Source organism: Passer domesticus, chromosome 20, assembly GCF_036417665.1.
Source record: "Passer domesticus isolate bPasDom1 chromosome 20, bPasDom1.hap1, whole genome shotgun sequence".
NCBI lineage: Eukaryota > Metazoa > Chordata > Aves > Passeriformes > Passeridae > Passer > Passer domesticus.
Window position 1 is genome coordinate 11,979,692 of NC_087493.1, and position 25,629 is coordinate 12,005,320.

General features: G+C 62.6%; 1 protein-coding gene across 5 annotated transcripts; it reads left to right on the forward strand.

Annotated features, from left to right (window-relative positions):
- Positions 1-222: 222 nt before the first annotated feature.
- Positions 223-25,402, forward strand: PIK3R6 (phosphoinositide-3-kinase regulatory subunit 6). 5 transcript variants are annotated; one of them, XM_064395687.1, is made up of 21 exons: positions 3,482-3,613; positions 7,213-7,308; positions 8,964-9,047; positions 9,783-9,874; positions 10,031-10,099; positions 10,567-10,699; positions 11,515-11,584; positions 11,913-12,096; positions 12,734-12,881; positions 13,148-13,234; positions 13,731-14,169; positions 14,755-14,839; positions 15,514-15,630; positions 16,145-16,255; positions 17,827-17,917; positions 18,437-18,507; positions 19,112-19,202; positions 19,584-19,654; positions 20,228-20,340; positions 20,948-21,121; positions 24,872-24,954. In XM_064395687.1, the coding sequence occupies exons 2-20, from the start codon at positions 7,296-7,298 to the stop codon at positions 21,102-21,104; spliced, it is 2,226 nt and encodes a 741-aa protein (XP_064251757.1). In that variant the 5' UTR covers positions 3,482-3,613; positions 7,213-7,295; the 3' UTR covers positions 21,105-21,121; positions 24,872-24,954. The 5 variants fall into 5 exon arrangements, with proteins under 5 accessions (XP_064251755.1, XP_064251757.1, XP_064251754.1 ...); XM_064395685.1 differs by lacking the exons at positions 3,482-3,613; positions 19,584-19,654 and adding an exon at positions 223-487 and having other exon boundaries at positions 24,872-25,402; XM_064395684.1 differs by lacking the exon at positions 19,584-19,654 and having other exon boundaries at positions 24,872-25,402.
- Positions 25,403-25,629: the final 227 nt, after the last annotated feature.

Consider the following 25,629-nt stretch of genomic DNA (forward strand, 5'->3'; position numbering starts at 1 on the left):
CGGGGCGAAGCTGTTTGTTGGGAGGTGCGAGCATCCAGGCTCCCTGCCCCCCTGGGCGGCAGCAGCGCCGGGACTGTCCCTGTCTGGGCGGCTGGCAGCGCAGCAGGGGCCGTGCCAGGCCCGGGCCGCTGCCAGGGGCGGTGCCAGGCTCACACACTCATCCCCGGGCAGCCCGACCTGCTTGGAGGGACCGCACCCAGGGCAGGGCCGAGCCTCCTCCCCTGCTGCCGCCCGTCCGGGGAGCGCGGGGGACCGAGACGGGGACAGCTCTGCCCCCGCGGCACTCCCCCGCGAGAGAGGAAGCTCTCTCGAAATAACTCGGCGCTTCCCCTCGAGCCCCGCGCGCTTTGAAGCGGCTGCCGAGCCCGGAGCCCCCGGGGCTCCGCCGCCCCCCTGCCCGATGTCCCCTGCGGGTCCCTGCTGCCCTGGCCGCGCCCTCGGGGGGGGGCTGCGACTCCCTGGGCCCCCCGAGCCCGGCCTGAGGAAGGTAAGAGCCCCGGCGGGCCGGAGCCCCGGCTCCTGGCGTGGGCAATGCTGTGGCTCGGCCTCTGCCCTCGGGGCTGCTCTGGCACTGCCCAGGGCTCTGCCTGGGGACTGGCACCGAGCGCTGGATGCCCGGGCTGACAGCGCCTGGAGGGCACGGCCGGGGGCAGAGCCATTCCTTTGCTCGGGAAGGACGAGGGGAGGGAGCCGTGGGGTCGGGAGGTCGGGAATGCGCTGCGGAGGGAACGGGAGTGCCAGCTCCCTGCCAGCCGCGGGCATCCTGCGGGCAGGGCTGGCCTGGAGCCTGTCCGGGCAGCAGCGCGGGGTCTGCTGCTCGTGGCCCGGAGCAGACACAGGCCGGGTTTGGCTTGGTTTGGTTTGGTTTGGTTTGGTGTGGTTTGGTTTGGTGTGGTTTGGTTTGGTTTGGCTTGCTTTGGTTTGGTTTGGTGTGGTTTGGTGTGGTTTGGTGTGGTTTGGTTTGGTTTGGTTTGGTTTGGTTTGGTTTGGTTTGGTTTGGTTTGGTTTGGTTTGGTTTGGTTTGGTTTTGCTGCTCCGGCCCCGGGACAGCCCCGCACGGCCCGGCCCGGCCTGGCTGGGTGAGTGAGCGAGCTCCACCGCATCCCGGGGGTGCTGCGGCCCCAGCCCCTGCTGTCAGCTTTGTTGTGTGCCGAACAACAGCTGCCAGGGACAGTCACCTGCCCAGTGCCACCCCCCGGCTCCCCGGCCCCGCTGCCCGTGCCCGGGGCTGTGCTGGCGGCGTTGGCACGGCCGGGGGTGATGCACACGCTGGCACCGGCTGTGTGTGAGTCCTGTGGCTGCCCAGCTGCCCTGGCCGGGTGCCTGGGCTGTCCCCCGGGCCCCGAGCAGCGGTGACAAAGAGCGATGGCAGCGGCGATAAGGAGCAGAGAGCGCGGCCCGGCCACAAAGGAAGCAAAATCTGCGTGCTCGGAGCCGAGCTGCGAACAAACACACGTGAGCCAGCTCTGAGCAGGCAGGGCTGAGAGTCCTGCCCTGAGTGCTCTCCTCGGCATCCCCGGGCTGCTCGGAGCCAGCTCCCCTGACCATTTACCTCCTCGGGATGCTGCTGAGCGAGGGGCAGGGAGCTGCTGCAGGGGCTGTGCTGTGCCAGGTGTGGCTGAGGGGCAGGGAGCTGTGGTTCTTCAGGCCAGACTGGAGTTTTGGGGACCCCACTGAAAGCAGAGGGGGCTGTTGGTGCCTGTGCCCAGTAATTAAATCCCCTTTTTGACCTCGTTGTCCTGGTGCCACCCTAAACCCTCATCCCTTCCTTGCTGAGGGCTCCTCTGTGCCCTCCCTGCCCCAGCCGGGCACACGGGGCTGGGTGCCACGCACAGCATGCTGTGGTCACTCTGGTCACCTCCTCCTGTCACCCCGGGCTGTTCCTCTGTGCCCTCCCGGGGTCACCTCCGCTGTGGCCACCTGAGGGCAGTGCCAGCAGAGGCTGGGGAATGGGGAGGACAGTGCTGTGCCCCCGCACCGGGACACTGCACAGAGATGTGTGTGACAGCAGGGCTGTCCCAGTGACCGCGCTGGTGACAGCCCTGCCCAGGGAATGGCCCTGGAGGGAGGCAGGGAGCAGCTGTGCCAGCCCACAGCCCCTCCCAGCCCGGGAAAGCAGCCAGGCCCCTCCCGGCTGAGCCACATTTGGGAGTCTGAGCTCTCCCTGCTCTCATTCCCCCTCAGGTGGACAGTGCCTGCCTGGGCTGTTTGTGAGCACACTCTGGCAGTGGATTTCAAACCACACCTATTTTTTCCCTGTGGTTGTTTTTGCAAAGTTGACTCCAGGGATGGAAAGAGATGCTAAATCTAAAAAGCTGCTGTTTCCGGAAAACCCTTTCCTTTCCTTAGGAAGAATGAAATGTGACGTTGGCAAGGAAGTCTCCAAACAGTCGCTGGTGTCCAGGAAGCTGCTGGACTTCCAGCAGAGGCCTGGGGCTCGAGCAGAGCTGATGAGCACTCACTGCAGGGCCGGTGAAGGTGTTTCATTCCTGAGCTGGCCCCAGGAGCCGTCTGTGCCTTCCCCTCCATGGGCAGGACCCCCTGGCAGGGCTGTGCCTTCCCCGAGCAGCCAGCAGGCACATGGAGCCCCAAGGAGATGCTGGAAAGCCGAGTCTGGGCTCGTGATTCCCTTCCTTGGCAGTGAGAGCACGAGGGAGAGCATCTGCTTTCATCACAGAGCCCTGCCAGGGCTGCAGTTAAATCTGGCAATGAGAGCAGGAGGGCTCAGGCTGGGCACTGCCAGCTCTCCTGCAGGTCTGCCCACTCCAGCAGCGTGCCCAAAGGGGCAGGAAGGCGGCAGGGCATCTTTCTGTGGGCTTTGAGTCTCATAGCTGAAGTTTTGCCTGGTTTTTGTTTGAACAGAGAGCCCTCGTTGCAGCTGATGGAAGGGAGGGGAGCAGCCCTGCCCTCCTGTTTGTCCTTGCCCAGGGTCCTCAGGGGAGCCGGGAGCTGCTGCCTGCACAGCCAGGAGGGCTGCAGGAGGGAGAGCTGCCTCTCTCCTGCTCCCCTGCCTGGCTGTGCAGCTGGGCTGGAGCTCGGGGTCGGGCCAGACAGAGCACACTGCACGGACAGGCTCGGAGAGGAGGGGACAAACAGACACAGCCCCTGCCTGTGCTCTGCAGCTCCGGGGCTGAGGGCGTGTGGGGTGTGAGGGGTTAAGGGGTGTAGGGAATTAAGGGGTGTGGGGGATGAAGGGGTGTGGGGGATGAAGGGATCAGGGATGCTGCTGGAGCCGTTTCTCAGCGTTGGGAGCTGCCGGCTGCAGTTTGGGGCAGCCCAGAGGATGCAATGTCAGATCCCCAGCCCTTCAGCTGCCACGTCCCCCTCCCGCCCCGTCCCCCCCGTCCCTCCCAGCCCAGCGCCGCGCTCCAGCCGTGCCGCTCCCGGAGGAAGCCCGGGCGGGGGCCGGGGCCGTGCCAGGCTCTGCTGCGCCGCTCTCGGAGCCAGCCTCGCCCGCAGGAACGGCGGGGGAGGCGGCACGGGGGCGGCACGGGGCTGTCCCAGGCCATTCTCCGTGCCGTGACGACACCGAGCCCATGCGGGTCCCTCCCCACGCGGGCTGAGCGCTGCCCGCCGCTCCCGCAGGACGCTCCGCCGCTGGACCCCGCTCACGGTACCCGTGCGATGCCCCTGGCTGGGGGTGGGAGCGGTGGGGAGGGCTCAGGGGGGCTGCGAGGGGGCACGGCCGCTCGCTGTGCCCCTGCGAGGCGCGGCTTTCCCTGTGTCTGCGCTGGAGCTGGCAAACCAGCTGGGAAAAAGCCCAGCCGTGCCGGGAAAAGCTCAGCCGTGCCGGGATAAAGCTCGGCCGTGCCCGGGCGGTGAGTTTGTAACTCAACACGGGCTGCAGGAGGCGCGGGGAGGTGGCTTTGCAGCGGATAAATATAACCGGGAGAGCGAGGGGATGTGCTCCGCGTCCCGCCGGGCTCCGGCGGCCCTGGGCAGGCAGGGACGGGGACAGGGACATGGCCCAGGCCAGCCCAGCCCCAGGTATGGCATTCGGGGTGCAGGCAGGGTGTGCCGGGAGCAGAGAGAGGATCCTGGACTGCTGGAGCCTCCCAGGGGAGCCTCGTTGCTGCCAGCCCAGCTCCCAGCACCCGAGGGTTTGGGTTGGGCTGGGTTTTCTCTCGTGGCTTCAGCTATTTGTGCCTCGCTGCAGCTATTTCTGTGCCTCTCGTGTTTCACCTGCTCGGGGGTGGTTGGGGTTCAGTGATTTCCGAGTGCTGAGAGCCTGTGAGACAGAGCAGGAGGCTTCTGGGGAGCCAGCCCCCCATTTCCAGGGCCAGCCTGGGTCACCACGGTGGGCTGCAGTGCCTCCCCTGCAGGGACACGTCCCCAGCCCTCAGTGGGATTTTCAGTCTCACCCCGAGGGCTGAGCTCCAGCCATGGGGCCAGGAGGGAGATGCCCTTTGTGGGGACGGGCTGTGCTTCCTGCAGGGATGGGCCCTTCTCCTGCCGAGGGTGGGTGAACGGGGATCCTCCTCCGTGGGGAGCAAGGAGCAGCCCAGCCTGGGCTCCGTGTGACCCCATGGGGACAGGGACCTGCGGCTGTCCCTGCTGCTGCCCAGCGCCCTCCAGACACGCCCAAAGGCCACCAGGGGGATGCTTGGTCTGCTGGAACCCACCTGGTGACAGCGTCTTTGGTGCCCGTGATCAGCCCTCAGAGAAGGGAGAGGGAGCTGGGGCTGGTGTCCCCAACACTGGGGCTGGTGTCCCCAGCACTGGGGTGGTGTCCCCAACACTCAGGATGGTGTCCCCAGCATTCAGGGTGCGTGTCCCCAGCACTGGGGTGGTGTCCCCAACACTGGGGTGGTGTCCCCAACACTGGGGGTGGTGTCCCCAGCACTGGGCTGGTGTCCCCAACACTGGGGCTGGTGTCCCCAGCACTGGGGTGGTGTCCCCAACACTGGGGGTGGTGTCCCCAACACTGGGGCTGGTGTCCCCAGCACTGGGGTGGTGTCCCCAACACTGGGGTGGTGTCCCCAACACTCAGGATGGTGTCCCCAGCATTCAGGGTGGTGTCCCCAACACTCAGGATGGTGTCCCCAGCATTCAGGGTGCGTGTTCCCAGTGTTCCCCCCTGCCTGTAAGGATTAGGGAAGGGACAGCCCTGGAGGGAGGTGACAATTTCTTTGTGCACACCTGGGCCCCAGTAAATGGGATCCCTGCTTAGGAGGAAGGAGCCTCAGTGGGATGAGCAGGGAAAGGATGGAGAGGATGGAGAAGTGAGGGAGGCAGGGGCTGGAGGGTCCCAAAATGGGACAGAGCTTCACCTGGGATTAGCTGGGCTGAGGTAAAGCACTGGTACAAACTGCTCTGACCCTGGGCCCCCCGGCTGCTGCCCTGCAGAGGAGGGCTAAGGGGGGTTTGTGGGGTGCTCAGTCCTGCTCTGGCTGTGTCCAGCACCTGCAGTTTGGAACAGGAGGGTTCCCTTTAACCCTGCAGTTCCCTTTAATTTATCTGCCAGGGTCAGGGTGAGCTGCACTTTCACTGCCAAGCCCTGTACTTTAAGAATAGAGCCAGGTGTTCCCCAAAACTGCCCCAAACTCTTGGGGAAGGCAGCTTTGGGGTCATTTGGGGTTTTTGTCCTATGACTCTCAGAATTATTGAAACCTGAAGGGAGAATTGCAACTTCCCTTCTTGCCCTTCCTTTTTCATTTTTTTTTTCCCTGCAAAAGGAATGAAATCCAGCTGATGCCATGGGTATTTTAAGAATTGCAGAGAGGAAGCGGAGATTTGCAGCTCTGCAAAGAAGTGGGATGACTGCAGAGAAGGCTCTGGTCTTGCTGAGCTGGCAGACAGCAAAACACCCGGTTTTGGGATGAGCTGTGCCTCGTGTCTGCTGCAGGGGAGGCAGGAGATCCAGGGGGGCAGAGAGCACAGAACCCTCCTGGTGTGGATCAGGGAACCTTCCCAACCTTTGGGAGCAGGGAGGGGCTCCCAGGGAAAGGGGCTGAGTCCAGCAGGGGCTGGGAGCAGTCAGGGTCCATCCCCAGAAATGGGACAGCTCCTGCTCCTCAGGGCAGGGATCCTCTGAGGAGCAGAGAGAGAGGCTGGCTGGAGGGGGGCTCTGTGCCCAGAACCCTTCTGAGGGCTGGCATCATCCCTGCCTGCCCTGCTGGCTCTGGGGTGGGCACAGCAGGGCTGAGGGGCTGCGCCCTCACCTGGGGAGCACGGCAGGCAGAGAACATCCCAGGGAACCAGGGCAATTCCTGCTCCTTTGGGTTCCCGTGCTGCTCAGAAACATCCCCAGGGAAAAGGGGAATTCCTGCTCCTTTGGGTTCCCGTGCTGCTCAGAAACATTCCTGGGGAAAAGGGGAATTTCTGTTCCTTTGGGTTCCCGTGCTGCTCAGAAACATCCCCAGGGAAAAGGGGGAATTCCTGCTCCTTTGGGTTCCTGTGCTGCTCGAAACATCCCCATGAAAAGGGGGATTTTCTGCTCCTTTGTGCTCCCGTGCTGGTCCTGGCCGAGGGAGAAGCAGTGGCTGGAGCCTGGCAGGACCCTACCTGACCCCGCTGCTCCTCAGAGCCTGTTCCTGTGCGTGTCCTTTCATCCTCCTCTCCCACACACCTGCCTGTCCTCCCTGGACAGCGTGACTGGTTCTGAGCCTGCCGGGGACCTGCTTTGTCTCTTTGTGTTGGGTTTTCCCGGGGCTCAGCCTGAGCTGCTCCTTGCTGCCAGGGAGGAGCAGGAGCCCTTTGGGGCACCAGGTGAACCAGCAGCAGAGCTTCTCGGGCAGGCCGGGCTCAGGTCGCTCTCTGCTAAATTTGGCAGCTGTGGCGGGCCGGCAGCGCCCGCCCCCGCGGTGCCAGGAGGATGCGGATGTGGGGAGCCACCGGCACCTTCAGCCGCACCGGCTGCTGCGCCTCCGGCAGCGGCCACGGGAGCCCGGGGCTGGCCGGGGCACTCCCGAGCTCCGGGGAGCGCCGTGCCTGTCCAGCAGCAGTGCCAGCTCCGGGACTGGCAGTGCCAGCAGCTCTGGGACTGGCAGTGCCAGCAGCTCCGGGACTGGCAGTGCCAGCAGCCCCAGGACTGGCAGTGCCAGTGGCTCCGGGCTGGGGTTTCTGCCCCAAACACCGCCTGTGCTCCCCCCGGGCTCTGCCCCACGGGGTCCCACGGGGTCCCAGGGGGCCCCAGGGGGTCGTGGTGCCTTTGTGCTGCCCCGGGCCGGTCCCGAGGCTGCTCCCAGCCCAGCGCGTTCCCGTTCTCTGCAGGCCCCGTCCCGGCTGCCAGGCCATGCCCCAGCGCCCTGAGCAGCCCCGTGCTGGTGCCCCGCGAGCTGCAGCCCGGCCCGGCCATGGAGAGCTCAGGTGGGTGATGCTGAGCCCGGGCCGCGAGGGGAGCCGTGAATCACCCCTCAGCCAGCCCTACACCCCCTTTCTCTCTTCCCAAGGTGTTGGCAGGTGCTGCTGGGGCACAGAGCAGTGCAGGGGCAGCCAAAAGCTTTGCTGAGTGTGGGGCACTCACAGCTGACAAAGCATTTGAGTTTTAAAGTCATTCATTTTATATAGTATATTTTATTTTTAAAATGATTTTTTTATTTTATAGTAATTTAAAAATTTTATAGTAGTATATTTTATTATTATTTTTATTTCATAGTAGTATATTTTATTATTGTTTTTAGCTTTATTTTATAAGTAGCATTTATTATTATTTTTTATTTTTATTTCATAGTAGTATATTTTATTATTATTTATTATTTTTATTTCATAGTAGTATATTTTATTATTGTTTTTATTTTTATTTCATAATAGTATATTTTATTATTGTTTTTAGCTTTATTTTATAGTAGTATATTTTATTGTTATTATTGTTATCACTGTTGTGTGTATTTCGGTCCATTTCCCCCCATGTTTCATTTTCACGCTGTTCCAGAGGTGCTGTTGATCTCCCAGGGTCAGGATGTCAATGCTGAAAGGTTTTATTCCATTTCCAAGCCACTGCTCTTTGTTGCCGGGTTTATTTTTTGCTGCTTTTAGATCAAAGTGCCTCTTGTTTGTGCTGGGTCAAACCTCAGCTCTGCCCCCCGCGAGGGACCCTCGGCGCTGGGGCTGCTTTGATGAGGAGCAGAGGCCAGGACTGATAGCAGTGCTCAGGAAAAGCCTCCCCTGGCGGTCACAAACACGCAGGAAAGGAGCAGGACATTCCAAAGAGCCCTTTATGGCAGAATTCCCGTGTGCCAAACCAATAAACAGGAGAGGGACATCGGGGAGTTCCCAAACCCCTCAGAGGAAACCCAGGGTGAGGCAGGAGAAGCTGCCGAGACATTTCTGCAATGGCACTTCCAAACGAGACAAGCCCGGTCTCCTTTGGATGTTTTTGCCTTGTGGCAGAGATGGGGCTCCCGTGCACACCCAGATCCCTCAGCAGGGCAGAGCTGTGGCCCTGAGCCTGGGCTCTTCCCTAGCACAGCTCCAGAACCATTCCCAGCAGTGCCTGACCCAAATGGGCATTTCTGAATATTCACACTTATCTCTGAGGCAGAAGTGAGATTTTGGCCAAATGTTTAGATTTCTTTGCTTGGAGAGATGGCTGAGGGATCCTTCACACATTTGGGGTATCAAGTTTAGCAACAGCCAGCCCAGCTGGGAAGCTGTAGGCTGGACCTGTGCTTGCTCACAAAAAGCAAGGAAAAAGCCAGTTATTTCATTAAACCACATGCACGAGACAATTACATCCTCTCTAAGGTGAGACAACGAAGAGAAAGTTCAGCTTTTTGCCCTCTGCAAATCTGTAAAAACGAGCGTGCTGCCAGGAGAAGCTCTGGAAGGCAGGGCGTGAGACAGGCTGGAGCCACCAGGGAGGGCTCTGTCCGGGCTGTCCCCTCGAGGTGCTGGCCCTGCTCAGGTGCCATGGGGAGGGCTCTGAGGGTTCTGAGGGCTCTGGGGGCTCTGATGCCATGGGAGGGCTCTGTCCGGGCTGTCCCCAGCTGCTGGCCCGGCTCAGGTGCCGCTGTCCCTTGCAGAGCTGGAGTCGGACATCCTGCGGCGGGTGCGGGCGCTGCTGCGGGAGCTGGACGGGCACCACCCCTCCTGCCAGAGCGACCGAGGTGAGGGACGGCCACCGCCCGGGCCCGCGGGCACCGCCTGCCCCAGCCCCAGAGGGGACAGGAGGGCTCCGCTCACCCGCCCTTGCCAACCCTCTCCGGGAGGGGCCAAACCCTGCATCAGCAGCATCCGTGCCCCAGCAGCGTCTGTCACCCTGGGGATACCCTGTGTGACACCCCCTGCACAGCCCCAGCAGTGTCTATCACCCTGGGGATACCCTGTGTGACACCGACCCCTGCACAGCCCGTGTCACCCTGTGTGACACCGACCCCTGCCCAGCCCATGTCACCCTGATGAACGTTGGAAAGGTGATTTTACCCGGAGCACACAGGATGATTTACAGCTAATTAAAGTTGGGGTTGCTGGGATAAGCCGTGGCACCTCAGGGCTCAGGGGTTCTGTCCCTGCTCTGAGGGGCAGCCCGGACCCAGCGCTGGCACCAGCAGCACCCCAAGTCCCGTGGGGCGGGTGGGGAAACCAGCTGGGCACAAACAGGGCAAGGAACCAAACTCCACATCCTCCTTTCCCCCAGGATCTGTAGGAGCCACTGCCAAGGGATTCCAGAACCAAACCCAGCCCAGCCGAGCTGTGCCCAGGGCCAGGGCAGGGGCACAGGGGCACAGCTGGGAGCAGGAGCTGGCTCAGGGGTGTCCCAGCGTGTCTCAGGAGTCTCTGCACTGCAGGGCCCAGCCCCCTGATGCCCCTGTCCCCCTGACTCCCCTGGTGTCCCTCCTCAGGAATGCTGCGCTGGACCCTGCACAAGAGAATCGACCAGAACCCCAGAACCAGCTGTGTCCTGGTCAGGATCCTGGTGAAGGAGCTGGAGAGGGTGAGTGCCACCCCTGGGAGGGGACAGTGCCACCCCCGGGAGGGGACAGTGCCACCCCACAGAACGTGGCCCACGCTGGGGGCTCTGGGGCTGCTCCTGCCCAGCCCAGTGTCCTGCCAGGAGCTGACTGTGCCCTCCCTGCCTCTGCCCCCGCAGGCAGAGCGAGGGGACCTCCGGCACTACATCATCCCCCTGCTGCACACGCTGATGTACGCCTTGATCCAGGTGAGCTGGGCCTGGGAAAGGGAGCCTGCACCCGGGCACGCCAGCGTGGGGCAGCATCCAGGGAATCAGGGCCACGGGAGAGGCCACCTGAAGCCACTCAGAACCAGCAGAGCCCTGGGACAGCCCTGGGCAGCTCAGCTGGGCATATCCCGTATCCCTGTGGCATGTCCCGTGTCCCTGTGGTATGTTCCATGTCCCATGTCCTGTGGCACGCAGTGCCAGCTCCTGCCACCTGAGCCCTTTGCCAGTGTCTGCAGGAAGCCACAGCCTGGCTAAACAAATGTGTGCCCCAGCTGCAGTGGGTATTGCTGGGGGCTCCCAAAGCACTGCAGGGCCTGGTTCTGCCCCATGTTTTACATTTCAATCCGTAGTGAATTCCCTGCAGTGAGTTTGGTGCCCTCCCAGCCCGGGGCTGCACTGGGGCAGATTGAGGGGTCAGTGCCTGTCACCTCCCTGTCCCCCTGCAGGCTCCCTGCGTCCCTGACGAGCTCTGTGCCAGGGTTTATGACTTCTGCAAGAGGCTGCTGACCCTGCCCAAGCCCTTCTGCACCATCGGGCTGGACTATGCCAGCAGGCTGCAGGTGGAGAGGACAGCCCCAGGTAAGGGGAAAGCAGCCCTAAAACTGCCCCGGGGTACGGAGCTGTCAGTGGGGCTGCAGGGAACAGCCCCGTGCAGGAAGCAAGCCCAGGGACACCTGGTTTATTTTTCTCTGTGCTCTTTTTCTCTGTTCTCACTGAAGTTCTTCCAGTTCAGGTTTTCTTTAATAGGAGCCTTCCAAAGGATCCTTTAGAGCAGAGCAACGTGCAGACACCCTGTGAGGAGGAGGGGAAGCAGGAGAAAGCTGCTGGGGAGTTTTGGTGCCATTCTGGGAGCCTCAGCCCAGCCCCAGCACTCCTCCTCAGTGCTCGGGCTGCAGCTCCAAGGGGCACCTTCTGTCCCCTGAGCTCCGGGGCAGGAATGGCTCAGAGAGGGGATCTCCAGCAGGGCTCCCCTCAGCAGCACACGAGCCACAGGGGGATTGTCCCTGGGCCGGGATGGACCCTCAGCCGGGGTGGGGGCAGGGCAGTGCCTCTCCTGATCCAGAGACCCTGGTGCTCCTCAGATGTCCCCAAGCACCGTCCCCGTGTGGCCCTGGGGACAGAGCTCTTCCTCCCGCCTCCACCTCCGCTCCCAAGCTCATAGTGCCCTAAACAAAGGAAGGGAAACACAGGAAATCATCCCGGAATAGACGGGGGTTTCTTTTTCTGGAGCCTGGCTATCTTTGTCCTTGGCTGTTTTTAGCTCCGGCCCAGTTCTGGGCTGTTTAAGCTGAGCTCAGCGGGTGTTCCCCGGCTTGGCAGAGCCTCCCGAGCCTGCCGGGCTGGAGCAGCCCCGAGGGCTGCGCCGCTGCTCCAGCCGGTCTGTGCCCCCGCAGGGACCCTGTACCAGAGGATGGTCATCTCCGAGCAGAGCCTGCGCAGCGCCCCCTTCCCCTACCAGGAGAGGTGAGCGCTGCCCTCGGGGGGCCGTGCTTTCGCCCCCCGCTCTCCCAGGGAAGCCTGTCCTGTCCCAGCACCCTTGGCTGCAGCAGACAGCCTGGGCCTGACCCTCGAGGCCGTGGGGGACACCCTCACTGGGATTGCGTGGGGAGGGCACATTCTGCTGTGCCCCGAATATTCTGGGAGGCAGGGAGCTGCCCTCGGGGGGGACACAGGGTGGAGAAGGGGAATATCAACAGCAACAGGGAAAAAGTGAGAGGGGAGCCGCTCCTGCCAGCCCTGGGCTCGCTGATGTGAGTGTGCACCCCCGCCTTTCCCCTCCCTCTGCCCCCAGGATTTTCATCTTTGCTGACCCCGAGCTGCTGCCCGAAGCCATCTGCAAGGCGCTGGCCACCGACACGGCGGCGGCCCAGGAGTCCCAGAGCCCCCGGGGCTGCATGAGCTGCGTGGTCACCCACGCCCTGCAGGCGGCCCTGGGTGACACCTGCGACACCCCCGGCCTCCGGGCGCGACTCCAGGTACTGCAGCAGCTCCTCCGTGCTTCCCCCGGTCTGCTCTGGCTGGACATTGAAAAGGCAAGGGGAGAAACCCCCCAGCTCCCCAGCGCTGCTCTGCAGCCCCCAGGCTGAGCTCAGACCCCCTTGGAATGGAAAGCAGAGGCTGCAGCAGAGCAGAGGAGGAGCCTTCAGTCTGCGTGTTGGCTCTGCCCAGCAAAGCTGGCAGAGCCTCTGCCAGCTCCTCTGGGAGCCCCTGGGCACTGCAGGAACCTCCCAGGGGAAAGGTTTCAGTCAGTTTTCTCCAAGCCCTCCTGGAAGGAGCTGTGGGGCTGCAGTGACACCAATGTCTGCCTCAGACACCCTGCAGGGGCACTCGGCCATTTCCACTCCAAGGCCACCTTCGTGTGCCTGCTGTCCCCGTGTCCTGAGAGCCACCCCAAGGGCCAGCACTGCTGGGGGTGCCCCAGGGACAGGGTGCCCCTCAGCTGCAGAGCTGCCACAGAAGGAGCTGTAAGCAGCCAGCCCAGCCAGCATCTCTGCTGGGGACAGGAGGGCGTTCATATCCCCCAGGAAGTAATTTCTGCAGGGCTCTGCCCCTCCCGCTGCCCCGGCGTGGACCGTCCCCGTTTCCCGGTGCTGACGGCCCCTGTCCCGACAGGCCTTGTCCCCGGGGGACGTGGAGCACTGGTTCCAGCAGGTGGTGGCGGCCGTGGAGGGCGCGGGCAGCGAGGGGGGCTGGGACCGGGGCCAGCACACGGCGCGGCTGGAGAGGATCTACCGCGGGCTCCTGGGCTCCGTGCCCGCAGGTGAGCCAGGCAGACACTGCCAGGGGCACAGGCAGCCCTCGGTCCCCGCGGTGTCCCTGCTGTCATCCTGCCCCATTCGTTTCTCCCTCCCAGCAGCGGTGTGGACTCCCGGTGATGGCTGGGTGTGTGAGAGCAGGGCCCCCACAGCCTCACGTCTGCCCAGGAGCTCTGGGCTGGGAGAGCCCCAGGGCTGCCCCAGCCAGCGCTCAGCACTGGGGCTCGTGCTCCCGTGTGGGGAAATGCTCCAAGCATCCCTGTTTTCCCAGGGAATGCTCCCCAGGAAGGGCTGCAGGGCACCCCTCTGCCCAGCCCCAACATCAGCTTCCACCTGTGGACAGAGGATGAGCAGCTCTGTGAGTGCCCCGGGGCTGGGGGTGCTGGGTGGGCTCTGAGCCTGGGGCTCCTGTCCCCATGGGGTCACTTGGCCCTGAGCCTTGGGCAGGGAGTTTGGGCCAGGATCAGGAGATTGGTGCTGACTGCCCCTGCCCTCCTGGGTGTGCAGGGGAAGGAGCTGGGGCTGCAGCAGGACGTGCCCAGGGTGCCCAACTGTTGTGGGTGCCCCTGGACCCCGGCAGTGTCCAGGGCCGGGCTGGGCGGAGCTCTGGGCAGCCTGCTCTGGTGGAGGGCATGGGAACAAGATCGTCCCCGAGGTCCCCCCGCACCACCCTGGGGTTCTGGGACTGGAGCGGCACCGACTCTCCGAAAGGGCAGCGGGGCTGAGGACAGGCTGCTGCCGGAGCTCTCAGCTCTGCGGGTTCCCCGAGGGGAGGGAAGCCGGGGCAGGAGGAGCTGTGCCCGCCTGTGCCCTCCTGTGCCCGCCTGTGCCGCTCAGGCGCTCGGTGCCCGCAGGGAAGGAGCTGGTGCTGTTCGTGCGCCCGCTGTCGCAGAGCTGCGAGCCCGAGTGCCTGGGGCAGGAGCTGGAGCCCTTGGAGATGCCGGAGGAGCTGCCGGGCTGCGGCTGCTGCGGCCAGAGCCGCTTCTCCGTGCTGTCCACGGACAGCGGCATCGAGCGGGACCTGCCGGCGCCGGAGGAGCCGAGCGACGCCGAGCGCTCCCGGCTGCACAGGAAGGGCGGCATCAAGAAAAAGCCGTCCCCGCTGGACAGCGTGCCCTTCCTGCAGGCCGGCAGCGCTGTGCCCGGCGGGAAGCCCCCCGGGAGGCTGCCCAGGAGGGCAGGGATGCCCCCCGAGCCCGCGGCCCCACTCCAGAGGCTGCACACCGCCCGCGTGGTGCTGCTGGGGGACGATCGCATCCTGGGCCGCCTGGCACGAGCCTTCCACTCCCTCAGGTACCCGCGGCCTCCCGGGCTCGGCTGCTTTGCCCTGCAGGCTGTTGGAGCAGCCGGGGGGGCTGGGGGCGGCCTGGGGCTCAGCGGGGCCCGGGGCGGGCTCGGATCCCGGTGTCCGGCTCCCGAGCGCTCCCGGCTGGCACCGGCTGCTCTCGCGGCCCCAGTGATGCTCACAGCCAGCCCTCCCCTCTGTCTGGGGGTCTGATGCTCACAGCCAGCCCTCCCCTCTGTCCGGGGCTCGGTTAAACCAACAACAAACGAGGCAAGGTGTTTTCCCGTGCCAAAGGGAAAATTCCTCCAGAGAAGCTGTTTCCCTGCTGGCTGTCCCCGCTGGTTCCCCGGGGGGGTGGGTGACAGTGTGGGCAGCCTGGGGGCAGAGCTGGGTGCACAGGGACACCAGGCCCTGACAAAAACCTCTCCGAGGCTCCCCACCACCTCCTCTTGCTTGATTTGGAGCCCAGGGCACATGGTGGGCAGGGGGCAGCGAGGGGGCCCATGGCAGGGCAGCGCAGTGCCTGGCACTGCCAGCCGTGCCAGGAGCTGCCCTCGGCCCCTGCCCTCGGCACAGCTCCGCTTGCACCCCAGGAAACGGGAAGCCCGGCGAGTGTTCCTGACGCCCAGGCTGGACCTGCAGTTCTACCACATCCCGGTGGTGCCCTCTGCTGCTGCCGTGAGTGCCGGGGAGGGCAGGGATCAGGAATTCTGCCCTGGCCCCAGAACAGGGAGGGTGGGAGCCAACACCGAGCTGCTGGGCTCAGTTTGGGGTCACAGCCCCTTCCGTTCTGCGTCCAGGCCTCAGCTGCAGAGGGATCTGTGAGGTTTAGCCGAGGAGTGTTGCTTTCCCCCCTCCCAGACGCTGAGGGGAAGCATTGAGGCCTTTGCCTCCTTGGCCATGGCCAAGGTTTAGGTCTGTGAGTCTCTGCTTGTGGTTTATGTCAGGCACGTCCCTTCCCCTCGGACAGAGGTAAAGAACCAATTGCATTTAGGATATTTTAAGCTGGCCCAGAGCTGGCTGTGACCCCTGGCAAAGAGGCTGTTAAAGAATCAGAATTCCTTCTTTTCATTCCTCAGGGAGGTTTTGCTAAATGAGTTTGAGTAGGGAAGGGGAAGGGATGGGGAATGTCTCAGGTCTCTCTACCTCCTCCTGGCTCCTGATGTGGTGAGCCCCCTCTGTATGCTTGGCAGCAGGAAGCTTCCCAGGAGTGTGAGCCACGTCCCACAGGAGCTGGGTTTAGGGCTGGCAGTGGCTGGGAGGGGCTCTCCAGGACCTTCTCCTCACGTTGGGCTCAACACAAGCCCAGGAAAAGCAAACACTCCCCAGGCTGTGGCTGTGTTTCCCTGCAGGACCACGCTGGCCCCGAGGAGCTGTGCGAGGTGGCCGGGTACCTGGGCAGGGCTGACCACTGGTACGAGAGCAACATCAACACCCTGAGCCACATGATCCCCAAGCTGGCCACCATGGTACGAGGAAACCTTCCTGTGTCCCAAAAACACCTGAGGAGGGCTCTGTGCCCTGCAGGGCTCTCCATCCCCAGACGTTTTCCAAGCCCTCCCAGCCCCTGCAGGGCTCTCCATCCCCAGACATTTTCCAAGCCCTCCCAGGCCCTGCAGGGCTCTCCATCCCCAGGCACAGATTTCCCCTCCAAACCCTCCCCAGAGGTGCCCGTGTCTGACACTGCCCCAGCCCACAAAAGCCGTTTGCTGTGATGGGTTTTTTTGACCAGAGGACAGGAAATGGCAGATTTCAAGAAAGAAAACCTTTGCTGAAATCCCCCCAGCTGTCATTTCCCGGCACTTTGAGCCACCACTGCCAGCCCACACAGAAAGGGCTTGCAGGTGGGCACAGCTCCTGCCCCCCGTGAGGGGCGAGGCCGGAGGACAGCTCATCCCTTGCTCGGGGTCCGGGAAGGTGTGAGGCCTTGTGGCAGGGTTTCTGAGAAGTGCCAGGGCTGAGGCAGCCTGTGCTTTCCCCCAGCCGTGGTCGCCGAGCCGGGCCCTGGTGTCCGACCCGTTCCTCACCGATGTCATCGCCTACTACGCGCGCATGGGCACCCAGCCCGTCTGCTTCCAGCTGCACTCTGCCAAGGTGGGTGGCACAGCGGGCACAGCCGCGGGCCTGCAGCAGCCCTGCAGGGCTGGCAGAGCCGTGCAGAGCCGGGGGGCTGGGGTTCCAGCAGACCCGAGCCTGGATCCCGCTCCCCAGCCCGTCCCTCCAGCAGCCCCTGGCCCTGGGGCTCACTCAGTGAAAAAAACCCATCACAACGCCCCTGGCAGGGCCATGTGGGCACCTCAGCTCAGACAGGGGAGCCCTGAAATCCCCCACAGGGTCAGGGGTCCTGCTCTGCGGGGCTCGGGGTGCTAGGAGCCCTGTGCCTCCCCCTGGGAGGTGCTGGGAGCGAGCAGGGCTGTGCTGAGCAGCTTTGCCAGCACCTCCCTGGACCTGCAGGGCTTTGCAGGATTTCCTGCAGCACCATTTGATTTATTTCCTGCCACCTTTGCTCTGAGGTGCTATCAGAGCGAGGCCTGGCATTTGGTAGGACAGCAAAGAAGGGCTAAATTTGGACATACCACATTAACCCTTCCCCCCCTGCTCCTCTGGCAGCTCTGGCAGCCCCTCCAAAGCCCAGGCTGATGCACAGAGCTCCTTTTGGTCTGCTCACAGCCACTGTGGCATTTATTGCAGCCCAGGAGGAGCCCCTGCACCAGACTTGCAGAGAGCTTTGGTCATTCCTGGTGGAGCATCCCCAGGACCCCACTAATAACCCACAGCCTGCCAGTCCTGGGAGCACCTGGGGCAGTGCCTGGGCATTTGGATTTTCCGGGGAGATGTTCTCCCACTCATTTGTGCTCGGAGGTGAAGGCTGGGGCAGTGAGGGCGTGGGTGGTTCAGGCAGGGATGAGGAGTTTGGACAGAGCCCGAGCTGCTCTGCTGCCCTGCAGGGTGTGGGGCTCTGCTGCAGAGCCTGCCCTGCTCTCCCTCCTGCCTGAGGAGCCCCTGTGCCTGCCCGGCTGCAGGAGCTGCCCCGGTGGGAGCCCAGGCCCACAGGAGCTGGGACAGGAGCTGCAGGACCTGCTCGGCACACCTTGGCCAAGACAGCCCCGAGGAGAGGAAATAATCCCCAGGGCTGGGTGGGCTGGCCATTGAGGTTGGGTCAGAGAGAAACGGCGTCCCCTGAAGCTCAGCAGCAGCTCAGGCTGGCCTGGGGGAGCGCTCCGGTGACGAGGGAGTGGCATCTCTGAGGGCACAGTGACACCCAGTGGAGGGGACACTGCCCGTGGCTCTCAGGGCTGTTCCTCCAGGGCTGTTCCTCTCAGGGCTGTGTCTCTCAGGGCTGTTCCTCCAGGGCTGTTCCTCTCAGGGCTGTGTCTCTCAGGGCTGTGTCTCTCAGGGCTGTTCCCCCAGGGCTGTGTCTCTCAGGGCTGTTCCTCCAGGGCTGTGTCTCTCAGGGCTGTTCCTCTCAGGGCTGTTCCTCTCAGGGCTGTTCCCCCAGGGCTGTGTCTCTCAGGGCTGTTCCTCTCAGGGCTGTTCCTCTCAGGGCTGTGTCTCTCAGGGCTGTTCCCCCAGGGCTGTTCCCCCAGGGCTGTTCCTTTCCGGTCTGTCCCTCTCAGGGCTGTTTCTCCCAAGGCTGTTCCTCCAGGGCTGTTCCTCTCTTTCAGCTCCTGTTCCAGGACCCAGCCCAGGAGCCAGCTGAGGACGTGTTCCTGACGGAGCTGCTGACCCAGGTGCAGGACAGCCCCTCGCACAGAGGTGTGTGTCCCCCCAGCTCCAGGCCATGGGCAATGTTCCTCGTTCCTGATCTCCTGGGCCCAGGGGATCAGCTGCTGCCCGCCCTGGTGGCGGCGGGCTCCTGGCTCTGCCAGGGTTTGCAGTCTGTGCCTTTGCTCAGCTCCAGCTGGGCCTGAGCCCTGCTTTAGTCGAGGAAGGAAGCTGGGCTTCACAGCCAGGTGTTTTTCCTGTGGGAAATGCAGTTCCTCGAGCTGCCAAGGCTGGAGCAGGAGTGCCTGGAGGCTGTTCCAGCAGTGCCACCCAGCTCCTCTGTCGCTGCACTCCGGTGCCAGCCCAGTGCATGTTTGTCACTGAGGTTGGCACAGAGCCTGCAGCGAGTCTGTCCCACTGGCACAGCTCCCAGGAGAGGGACAGAAGGGACACAGTGTGACAGAAGGCCGTGCTGGGACAGCATGGGGGCTCAGCCCATGGGGGATCCCTCTGCTGAGCACAGACAGGTGGGAGGAGGGAGAGCCAACCCCACCTGGTTCCCTCCTGCAGAGCTGAGCACAACCAAGAGGAAAAGCACCCTGGATGGGCCTGGCATGGATCTCACAGTGACCTACAGGCGGGTGAGTGGGCTCCTGCACCCCAGTCCCTGCCCCAGCCGGGCACAGATCTCCTGAAAGGGCACTGACCCTCCCTCTTCCCTCTGGAATTGCTGTCCCGGCAAGGACAGCGGGTTGTGGTGAGCCTGTTAGCCCCCTGTGCTTGTGACAAGCTGTGCCCAGCCCTCGCCAGGCCAGGGCACTGCCAGGACAATGCCAGGGCACTGCCAGGGCACTGCCAGGGCACTGCCAGGACAATGCCAGGACACTGCCAGGACAATGCCAGAACAATGCCAGGACACTGCCAGGACACTGCCAGGGGACACTGCCAGGGCACTGCCAGGGCACTGCCAGGGCACTGCCAGGGCACTGCCAGGACAATGCCAGGACACTGCCAGGACAATGCCAGAACAATGCCAGGACACTGCCAGGGCACTGCCAGGACACTGCCAGGGCACTGCCAGGGCACTGCCAGGACAATGCCAGGGCACTTCCAGGACACTGCCAGGACAATGCCAGGGCAATGCCAGGACAATGCCAGGGCAATGCCAGGACACTGCCAGGACACTGCCAGGGCACTGCCAGGACAATGCCAGGACACTGCCAGGACAATGCCCCTTGCCCGCAGGTCGTGCTCAGTGACCGGCAGAAGGAGCTGGCCCTGTCCCTGCGCTCCACGGGCCTGCTGATGAAAGCCATCCCTGCTGAGGAGCCTGAAGGTGGGTTCTTCCTCCTTCCTGAGGTCTCTGGTGCTCAGTGCAGTGAATCTGGCCACGGTCCTTGGTGCCAGCTCTGGGGGTGGAATCAGTGGCAGGAATATTGGTGTCCCCACGGTCTGGTGGGGGTTTTCTCAGGAATGACGTGTGTGAGGCTCAGACAGGATTTCAGCATCTCCCCTCTGCTCCAGCCTCCTCATTCAGCTGGCCCCAGCACAGCCTCTGAGCTTTGCACCCCGGGCACGATCCCACACAATTCCTGTGCCTTGGAGCCTGCTGGAGTCCCGCTTGTCCACAGTCAGTGACCCACACGTGGGGCAGGGCCCCCGAGAGCTGAGCTGAGGCTGTGCCATGGCCCCAGAGCAACCCTCTGCTTCTGTCCAGACCTGGGCTGCCTGACTGTGACCGTCACCGAAATCATCAGGACCAGCAACTTGGCAGGACGCTCGTTCTCAGTGAGTGCCCGTGGGATCCTCAGGGCCCAAATCCCTTCAGCAGCAGGGAAAGGGGCAACCCTGGGGGGAGGAGAGGGCTTTGGGGCCACCCTGTCATTATTTCCCATGGAAGAGTCTGGATGTTTGAGCCAAAGCCCCAGACACCCTGGGTGTCACCCCTGCTGGTCACTGCCCTCCCTGCTGGTCACTCCCATCCCTGCTGGTCACTGCCATCCCTGCTGGTCACTGCCCTCCCTGCTGGTCAGTGCCATCCCTGCTGGTCAGTGCCATCCCTGCTGGTCAGTGCCATCCCTGCTGGTCACTGCCCTCCCTGCTGGTCACTCCCATCCTTGCTGGTCACTCTCATCCCTGCTGGTCACTGCCCTCCCTGCTGGTCACTCCCCTCCCTGCTGGTCACTGCCCTCCCTGCTGGTCAGTGCCAGGTTCTGAATACAGAGAAAGGATTCTCTTTGTGTCACATCCGAAGTTAAAAAGAAAACCAGAGGCATGTCATTTTCCGTGCCTGTCACAGCCAGCACGCAGCCCGGGCTGGGAGGGGCAGCCCCAGCAGCTCTCCCTCCTCTGCCCCTCCAGGCTGTGGCAAACAGGTTCAGAACACGGAGCATCAAGGTCAGGAGCCCAGAGCAGAGACCCTTCACGGTGCAGCTGGACAAGGACAGCAGGAGAACCTACAGGGACGTGGTCAGGTGAGAGCCCTGGGGTGCCACTCGGCACATCTGCCTGATGCCCTCCTGTCCCCGACCCTCACCCGTGACAAAACCCCTCCTTCCTCCTCCAGGGACAGCAGGGCACGCTGGGGCTCTCCTACAATTGTGTTTTCGGGAGGGGGTGTGAGGAATAAAATGGTTCTTTCCACAAGAGGTGCAGTCGTTGAGGCAGGAGGAAAGCAGGCACCTCCAGGGGCAAGCAGAGCTCAGATCTCCTGAAGGATGGATTGCGTCAGGGTGCTGATGCTCTCTGCACTGCCTGCATCCCTCCCTGGGGTCTCCAGCAGCTGCAGGGGGGGAGAGGACCCAGCCCTGTGGACACGGCGGGGTTAATGTGCCTGGAGCAGCTGCAGGGCTCGGGATGTGCTGGTGGTTCAGGGTCCAGCCGACATAAACTGAATTCCTGAGTCACACTGAGCCAGGCTCAGGACCCCGGGGTTGTGTCCAACACTGACAGCTCATCTCTGCAGCCAAGCCCAAGCCAGCAGAGAGCACCAATGCAGCTGCACCTGGCCTGGGAGAGCCGGGCTTTGCTCCGAGATCACATCGGAACATGCCACAGCAAATGTGTTCTGTGCTCTTCCAGCCTGGAGGTGTCTCCCTGCCTCGAGCCCAGCTACTGCCTGCAGAAGACGAGGACCACGAAATTCAGCCCTCAGGAAACAGAAGACGTGGGGCTTGTGAAATACCTGCCCAAGTCTCTGCTGCTGCCCATCAACACTTTTGCAGGAGTCATCCCCTGAAGGACACGGGAGAAGCTGTGAGTGATGACGTGGGGACACAGAGGACATGGAGAAAGGAAACACAAAAAAAGCCACCAGTGGTGACTTCACATGGCAATGGTGTGAGGAGCTGCCCCAGCAGAGCTGGGTGGGCTCGGAGGGCACAGCCCTGCCCTGTGACAGTGTGACAGTGGCTGACAGCCCCTGCCAAGGGCACAGCCCTGCCCCGTGACAGTGTGACAGTGGCTGACAGCCCCTGCCAAGGGCACAGCCCTGCCCCGTGACAGTGTGACAGTGGCTGACAGCCCCTGCCAAGGGCACAGCCGTGCTGCAGGACTGAGCTTTCACCTTTGGCACAGGTCAGGGAAAGCTTTGAGCTCTCCATTGGGGAAGAGCGAGGAAGATCCGCGGGAGGCGGTGCTGCCTGTCCTGGGGAGCCAGGGCAGCTGGCAGCAGCAATATTTCTTTTGGAGATGTCTCCCAGCCCAGCAGGGCCAGGTTTTCACCTCACAAGCCAAACGTTGGTGGTGCTCCCCAGTGCCAGACCGCGGCAGCAAACACTGTGTCCCTGGAGGAAGCTGAGGGGCGGCAGGAGCTCTCGGTACCTCAGGGAACCCCTGCACGAGCAGCTCCTGTTGGGATTGTGTGGGCTTTAAGGGTGACCCCTCTGCACCCCTCTGCCTGTGGGGTTTGCACGCCAAGAAAAGGCTCAGGAAGCCAAAAGGCTTGGAGCTGGCCTGGGGTGGGGGCTGGTGCACAGAGTTTGTTCTGTACAGCTGTAAATGTTGTAGATGGATGATAAATTATTTGTATAGGTGTCGTGGATAACTTGTACCGGGGGGTGCAATCCTTTTAGTGCCAAATGAAGACAAACCCAAGCTGAAGCTGCCAGTCGGTGGTCGTTGTGTGTTTGTACGTGGTTGGGGTGCTCAGGAGCTCCACCTGAACGAGGGGCTCAGTTCTTCCCTGTGCACTGCCCGAGCCCTGAGCAGATCGTCCAGGGAGGCTGTGGAGCGTCCCTCGCTGGGATATTCCACACCCGCCTGGACACAATCCTGCTCCACGCGGCTCCTGCCCGCGGACGCCGGGATGGGGGCGAGCCCGGGCTGGTCCCTCCGAGCCCAGTGGAACCGCAGCCGGCCCCGGCTTGTGCGGGGCTGGGTGAGCGCTGCGGCCCTTTCCAGCCCGAGCCATCCCGGGCTGCTGCGCGAGGGGATGCACCAGGCCACTCCCGTGACAGTACCGGGCCACTCCCGGGCCACTCCCGTGTCAGTACCGGGCCACTCCCGGGCCACTCCCGTGTCAGTACCGGCCCATTCCCGTTCAGATCCCGGCCCATTCCCGTTCCGGTCCCGGCCATTCCCGTGCCCGTCCGCAGACGGAGCTGTGCCTCCCCGGTGCCCGGGTGGGGCAGGGCGGCCTGGCCCTCTTCTTCCTCATTGTCCAATCCAGATTGCCCCGACAGAGAAAAATTAATTATTCCCGGCTCCTGGCTGCTGATTGCAGTGAAATGAGTGACTCGGAGGAGGAGAAAGGGCTGGCTGGTAAAGGCTATGAAGGATGAGGGCTTTAACAGGAACTGGATACAGCAGCAGGGCATCAAGAAGTCTGTACCTAAATCTGTGGGGAGTGGGAACCTGGTGTAATGATAATATCCAGAAATCACCATCAATTCAGAAGTGCGTTCCGGGTGGCAGGAAGGAGCCTGGCACTTGTGCAGGCTGGAATTTCGGGGGGCGGGATGGGATACCCGCCCTGCATCCCGAGCTGGCTCCTCCGGCTGCTGGGGCGGCCAGGCAGGGACAGCAGCACCCCACAGAGAGAGAAGGGAATTCATTTCTGTCCCCACTAACCAGGGGCCCCCAAAGCAACCCCTGGGCACAAGTACACTCGGTCCATGCCAGGGGATCTCCTTCACCCTGAGTTATCCCAGGTTATTCCCAGCTGGAAGTCACTGGTTTCCAGCCTTCCTCTTTTAACCCGTTCCTGGGTTGAACCTCCTCACCTGCCCTGCCTTCACCTCCAAGGCACAGACTTCAGCCCCTCTGCAGGAGGTAAGTTCTGCTTCTCACTGGAAAATCGGTGGTCTGATGTCATCTAAAGGTCTTAAACGGGGTTTAAATGAGCCTCGGAGTCCTTCAGCCGCAGCAAAGGCTGCTGTCAGCTATCAGGTACTCCCCGGCCAGGGAAGCGCATCCTTCCCGAGCACAGGGATGGGTTTCAGTAACATCTGCCCGAGCGGCTCACAGGCCCCGAGGCAGGCAGCTGCAGAAAGCAGAATATTTATGGAGATGCACATTTAGCGTGTCATATGCAAATGGCCTGGCGGTGTGTCACCCTGCCGCGCTGTGGGCTCGGCAGGAAGCGCTGCAGACAAGGAGAGGACTCCGGGCGATCATTCCTCTCTCTGCATGCATCGATCCCGCATCATCTGTACATCAGAAGCTTTCAGGGCAATTAGCTCCCTCTCTTCTGGCAGCGAGCCTCCGTGCCAGCACAATGCTCTGCTGGAATGGCTCTGGAGACAGAGCTGTCCCCGTGCCAAGAATAGCTGGAACTTTTTATTAAGATGTTATCTTCTCCCGGGAATTCAAACACGAGTGGAGCAATTTTGATGTCAAGAATTTCTCCCGGTCTTATTATGGTGTAATACCCGAGGAACAAAGCGTGTTAATGGGGGATCTGCCAGCAGTCAGGCTCATCCCCGCACGCAGCACACCCTGAGCCTTTGTGAGCGGCTCAGAAAGAGCTGGAACGCTTTGAAATGCAGCTGCTGCTTCAGCTGCCAGCGCTGCCCTCCTTAGAAGCCGATTACCTGGGGGAGCCGTGCCCTTTTCATCCGCCTCAGCACAGCAGCAGCTGCTGGAGTCCAGGTTCACAGGGAGAAGCCTTGCAGCGACAGGAGCCTGTCCATCCCGGAGCTGTGCAGAGGGGTGACCCCCCTGAATCTGCACCGAACCTGTTTAATGGATTGATAATCTTTTAAAAAACCTAATTGTGCAAGATTGTCAGACTGACATTGAGCTTTGGGCATCCCCTTAAAGCCTGCCCGTCCACAGCACGAGCGCCTCTCCCTAAGGAGGGGCAGGGGAAGGTCCCACTGAAACTCCTCAGAATTCCAGGACCTGGGCGAGGCTGCTCCCCTCCCTGATTTGCACTTCCCTCTGCACGGAGGATTTGTCCCGGAGGATTCCATCCAGCCCAGCAACTCCGACGGTGTGTGAATTGTATCCTGGCCGTGGGTGACGCTGGGCTGTCTGATTTACTCAATAAAGTGAGCCTATAAAATGCATCAAACTCAAGTTCAGCCCCCAGCAGACCTGGCTGCTCGCAGCTAAAGTCATCCTGGAGAGTGCTTGCCTGAAGAACTGATTAAAATATTTACAGGTTCATTTTCTCTGCGCTTCGGAGCGACCAAAACAAGGTGAGTCACTGCAGCCCCGCTGGCTCCAGGGTTGGGTGCTCATCATTCATCGGGTGAGAGGCTCCATGGCTCTCCTTCCCTGCACACCCCAACCAGGGAGGGAGCCGGCAGTTCCTCACAGCCCCGGGGCATTTCTGAGCCATTCCCTGGAATGCTGGGGCTCCCTGGCTGTCAAGGGTCACCCTTCCAGCTCACAGCCCACCTCCACGGCCTCCTGGCTTCGTGCTGCTCCTGGGAGAGTGCTCCTGCATTTTCAGAGTGCTGCTGCTGCATTTCCATCCCAGAGCAGCAGCTCCCACATCATTTCCCCCCATTTTTAGACAGAGACTCTTAATTTTTGCCTCCTTGTGTTTGTGTTCCACAGCGATCCTCAAAGAATGAAGCACCATCTCTCTGGCACGTGTTCTGCTTCAAATCCTTTGACTGGGTCAAAAGCCGGGAGCTCCCCTGGCTGTTGGAGGTGAGAATTCCTGGATTTTGCTCAGGTTCGTGTTTCAGCGGCTGGAGGTGGGGCTGCTGCGAGCAGAGCCCAGGGGCTGATCCCCCAAACCCTCCCTGTGTCACCGTGTCCCTGCTCTCCAGCCAGTGGCACTTCCCGAAGTGTCCCTGAGCCCTCGGACCTGTGCATGGGGACACCAGTGTCACCTACGGGCACGTCCTGGCCGAGAAGCGTCCCAGCAGAGGAGCCTCGTGTGTCCCCTCAGGGTGTTTTGGGGCAGGGGGTGTTGAGGTGTGTCCCTGCACTGCCGTGAATCCTCAGCCGGGTGCTCTGGGAGCACAAACCCCCGTGAGGGGAGGGTCTGCCCCCAGCCCCCCTTCCCGTGCCCTGTGCTGTGCCCGGCCCCAGGGCAGTGCCACCGGGCATGGCTGTCCCGTGCTGTGCCCAGCCCCAGGGCAGTTCCACCGGGCTTCGTTGTCCCGTGCCCTGCCCGGCCCCAGGGCAGTGCCACCGGGCATCGCTGTCCCGTGCTGTGCCCGGCCCCAGGGCAGTGCCACCGGGCATGGCTGTCCCGTGCCCTGTGCTGTGCCCGGCCCCAGGGCAGTGCCACCGGGCATGGCTGTCCCGTGCTGTGCCCAGCCCCAGGGCAGTGCCACCGGGCATCGCTGTCCCGGCCGGAGCGA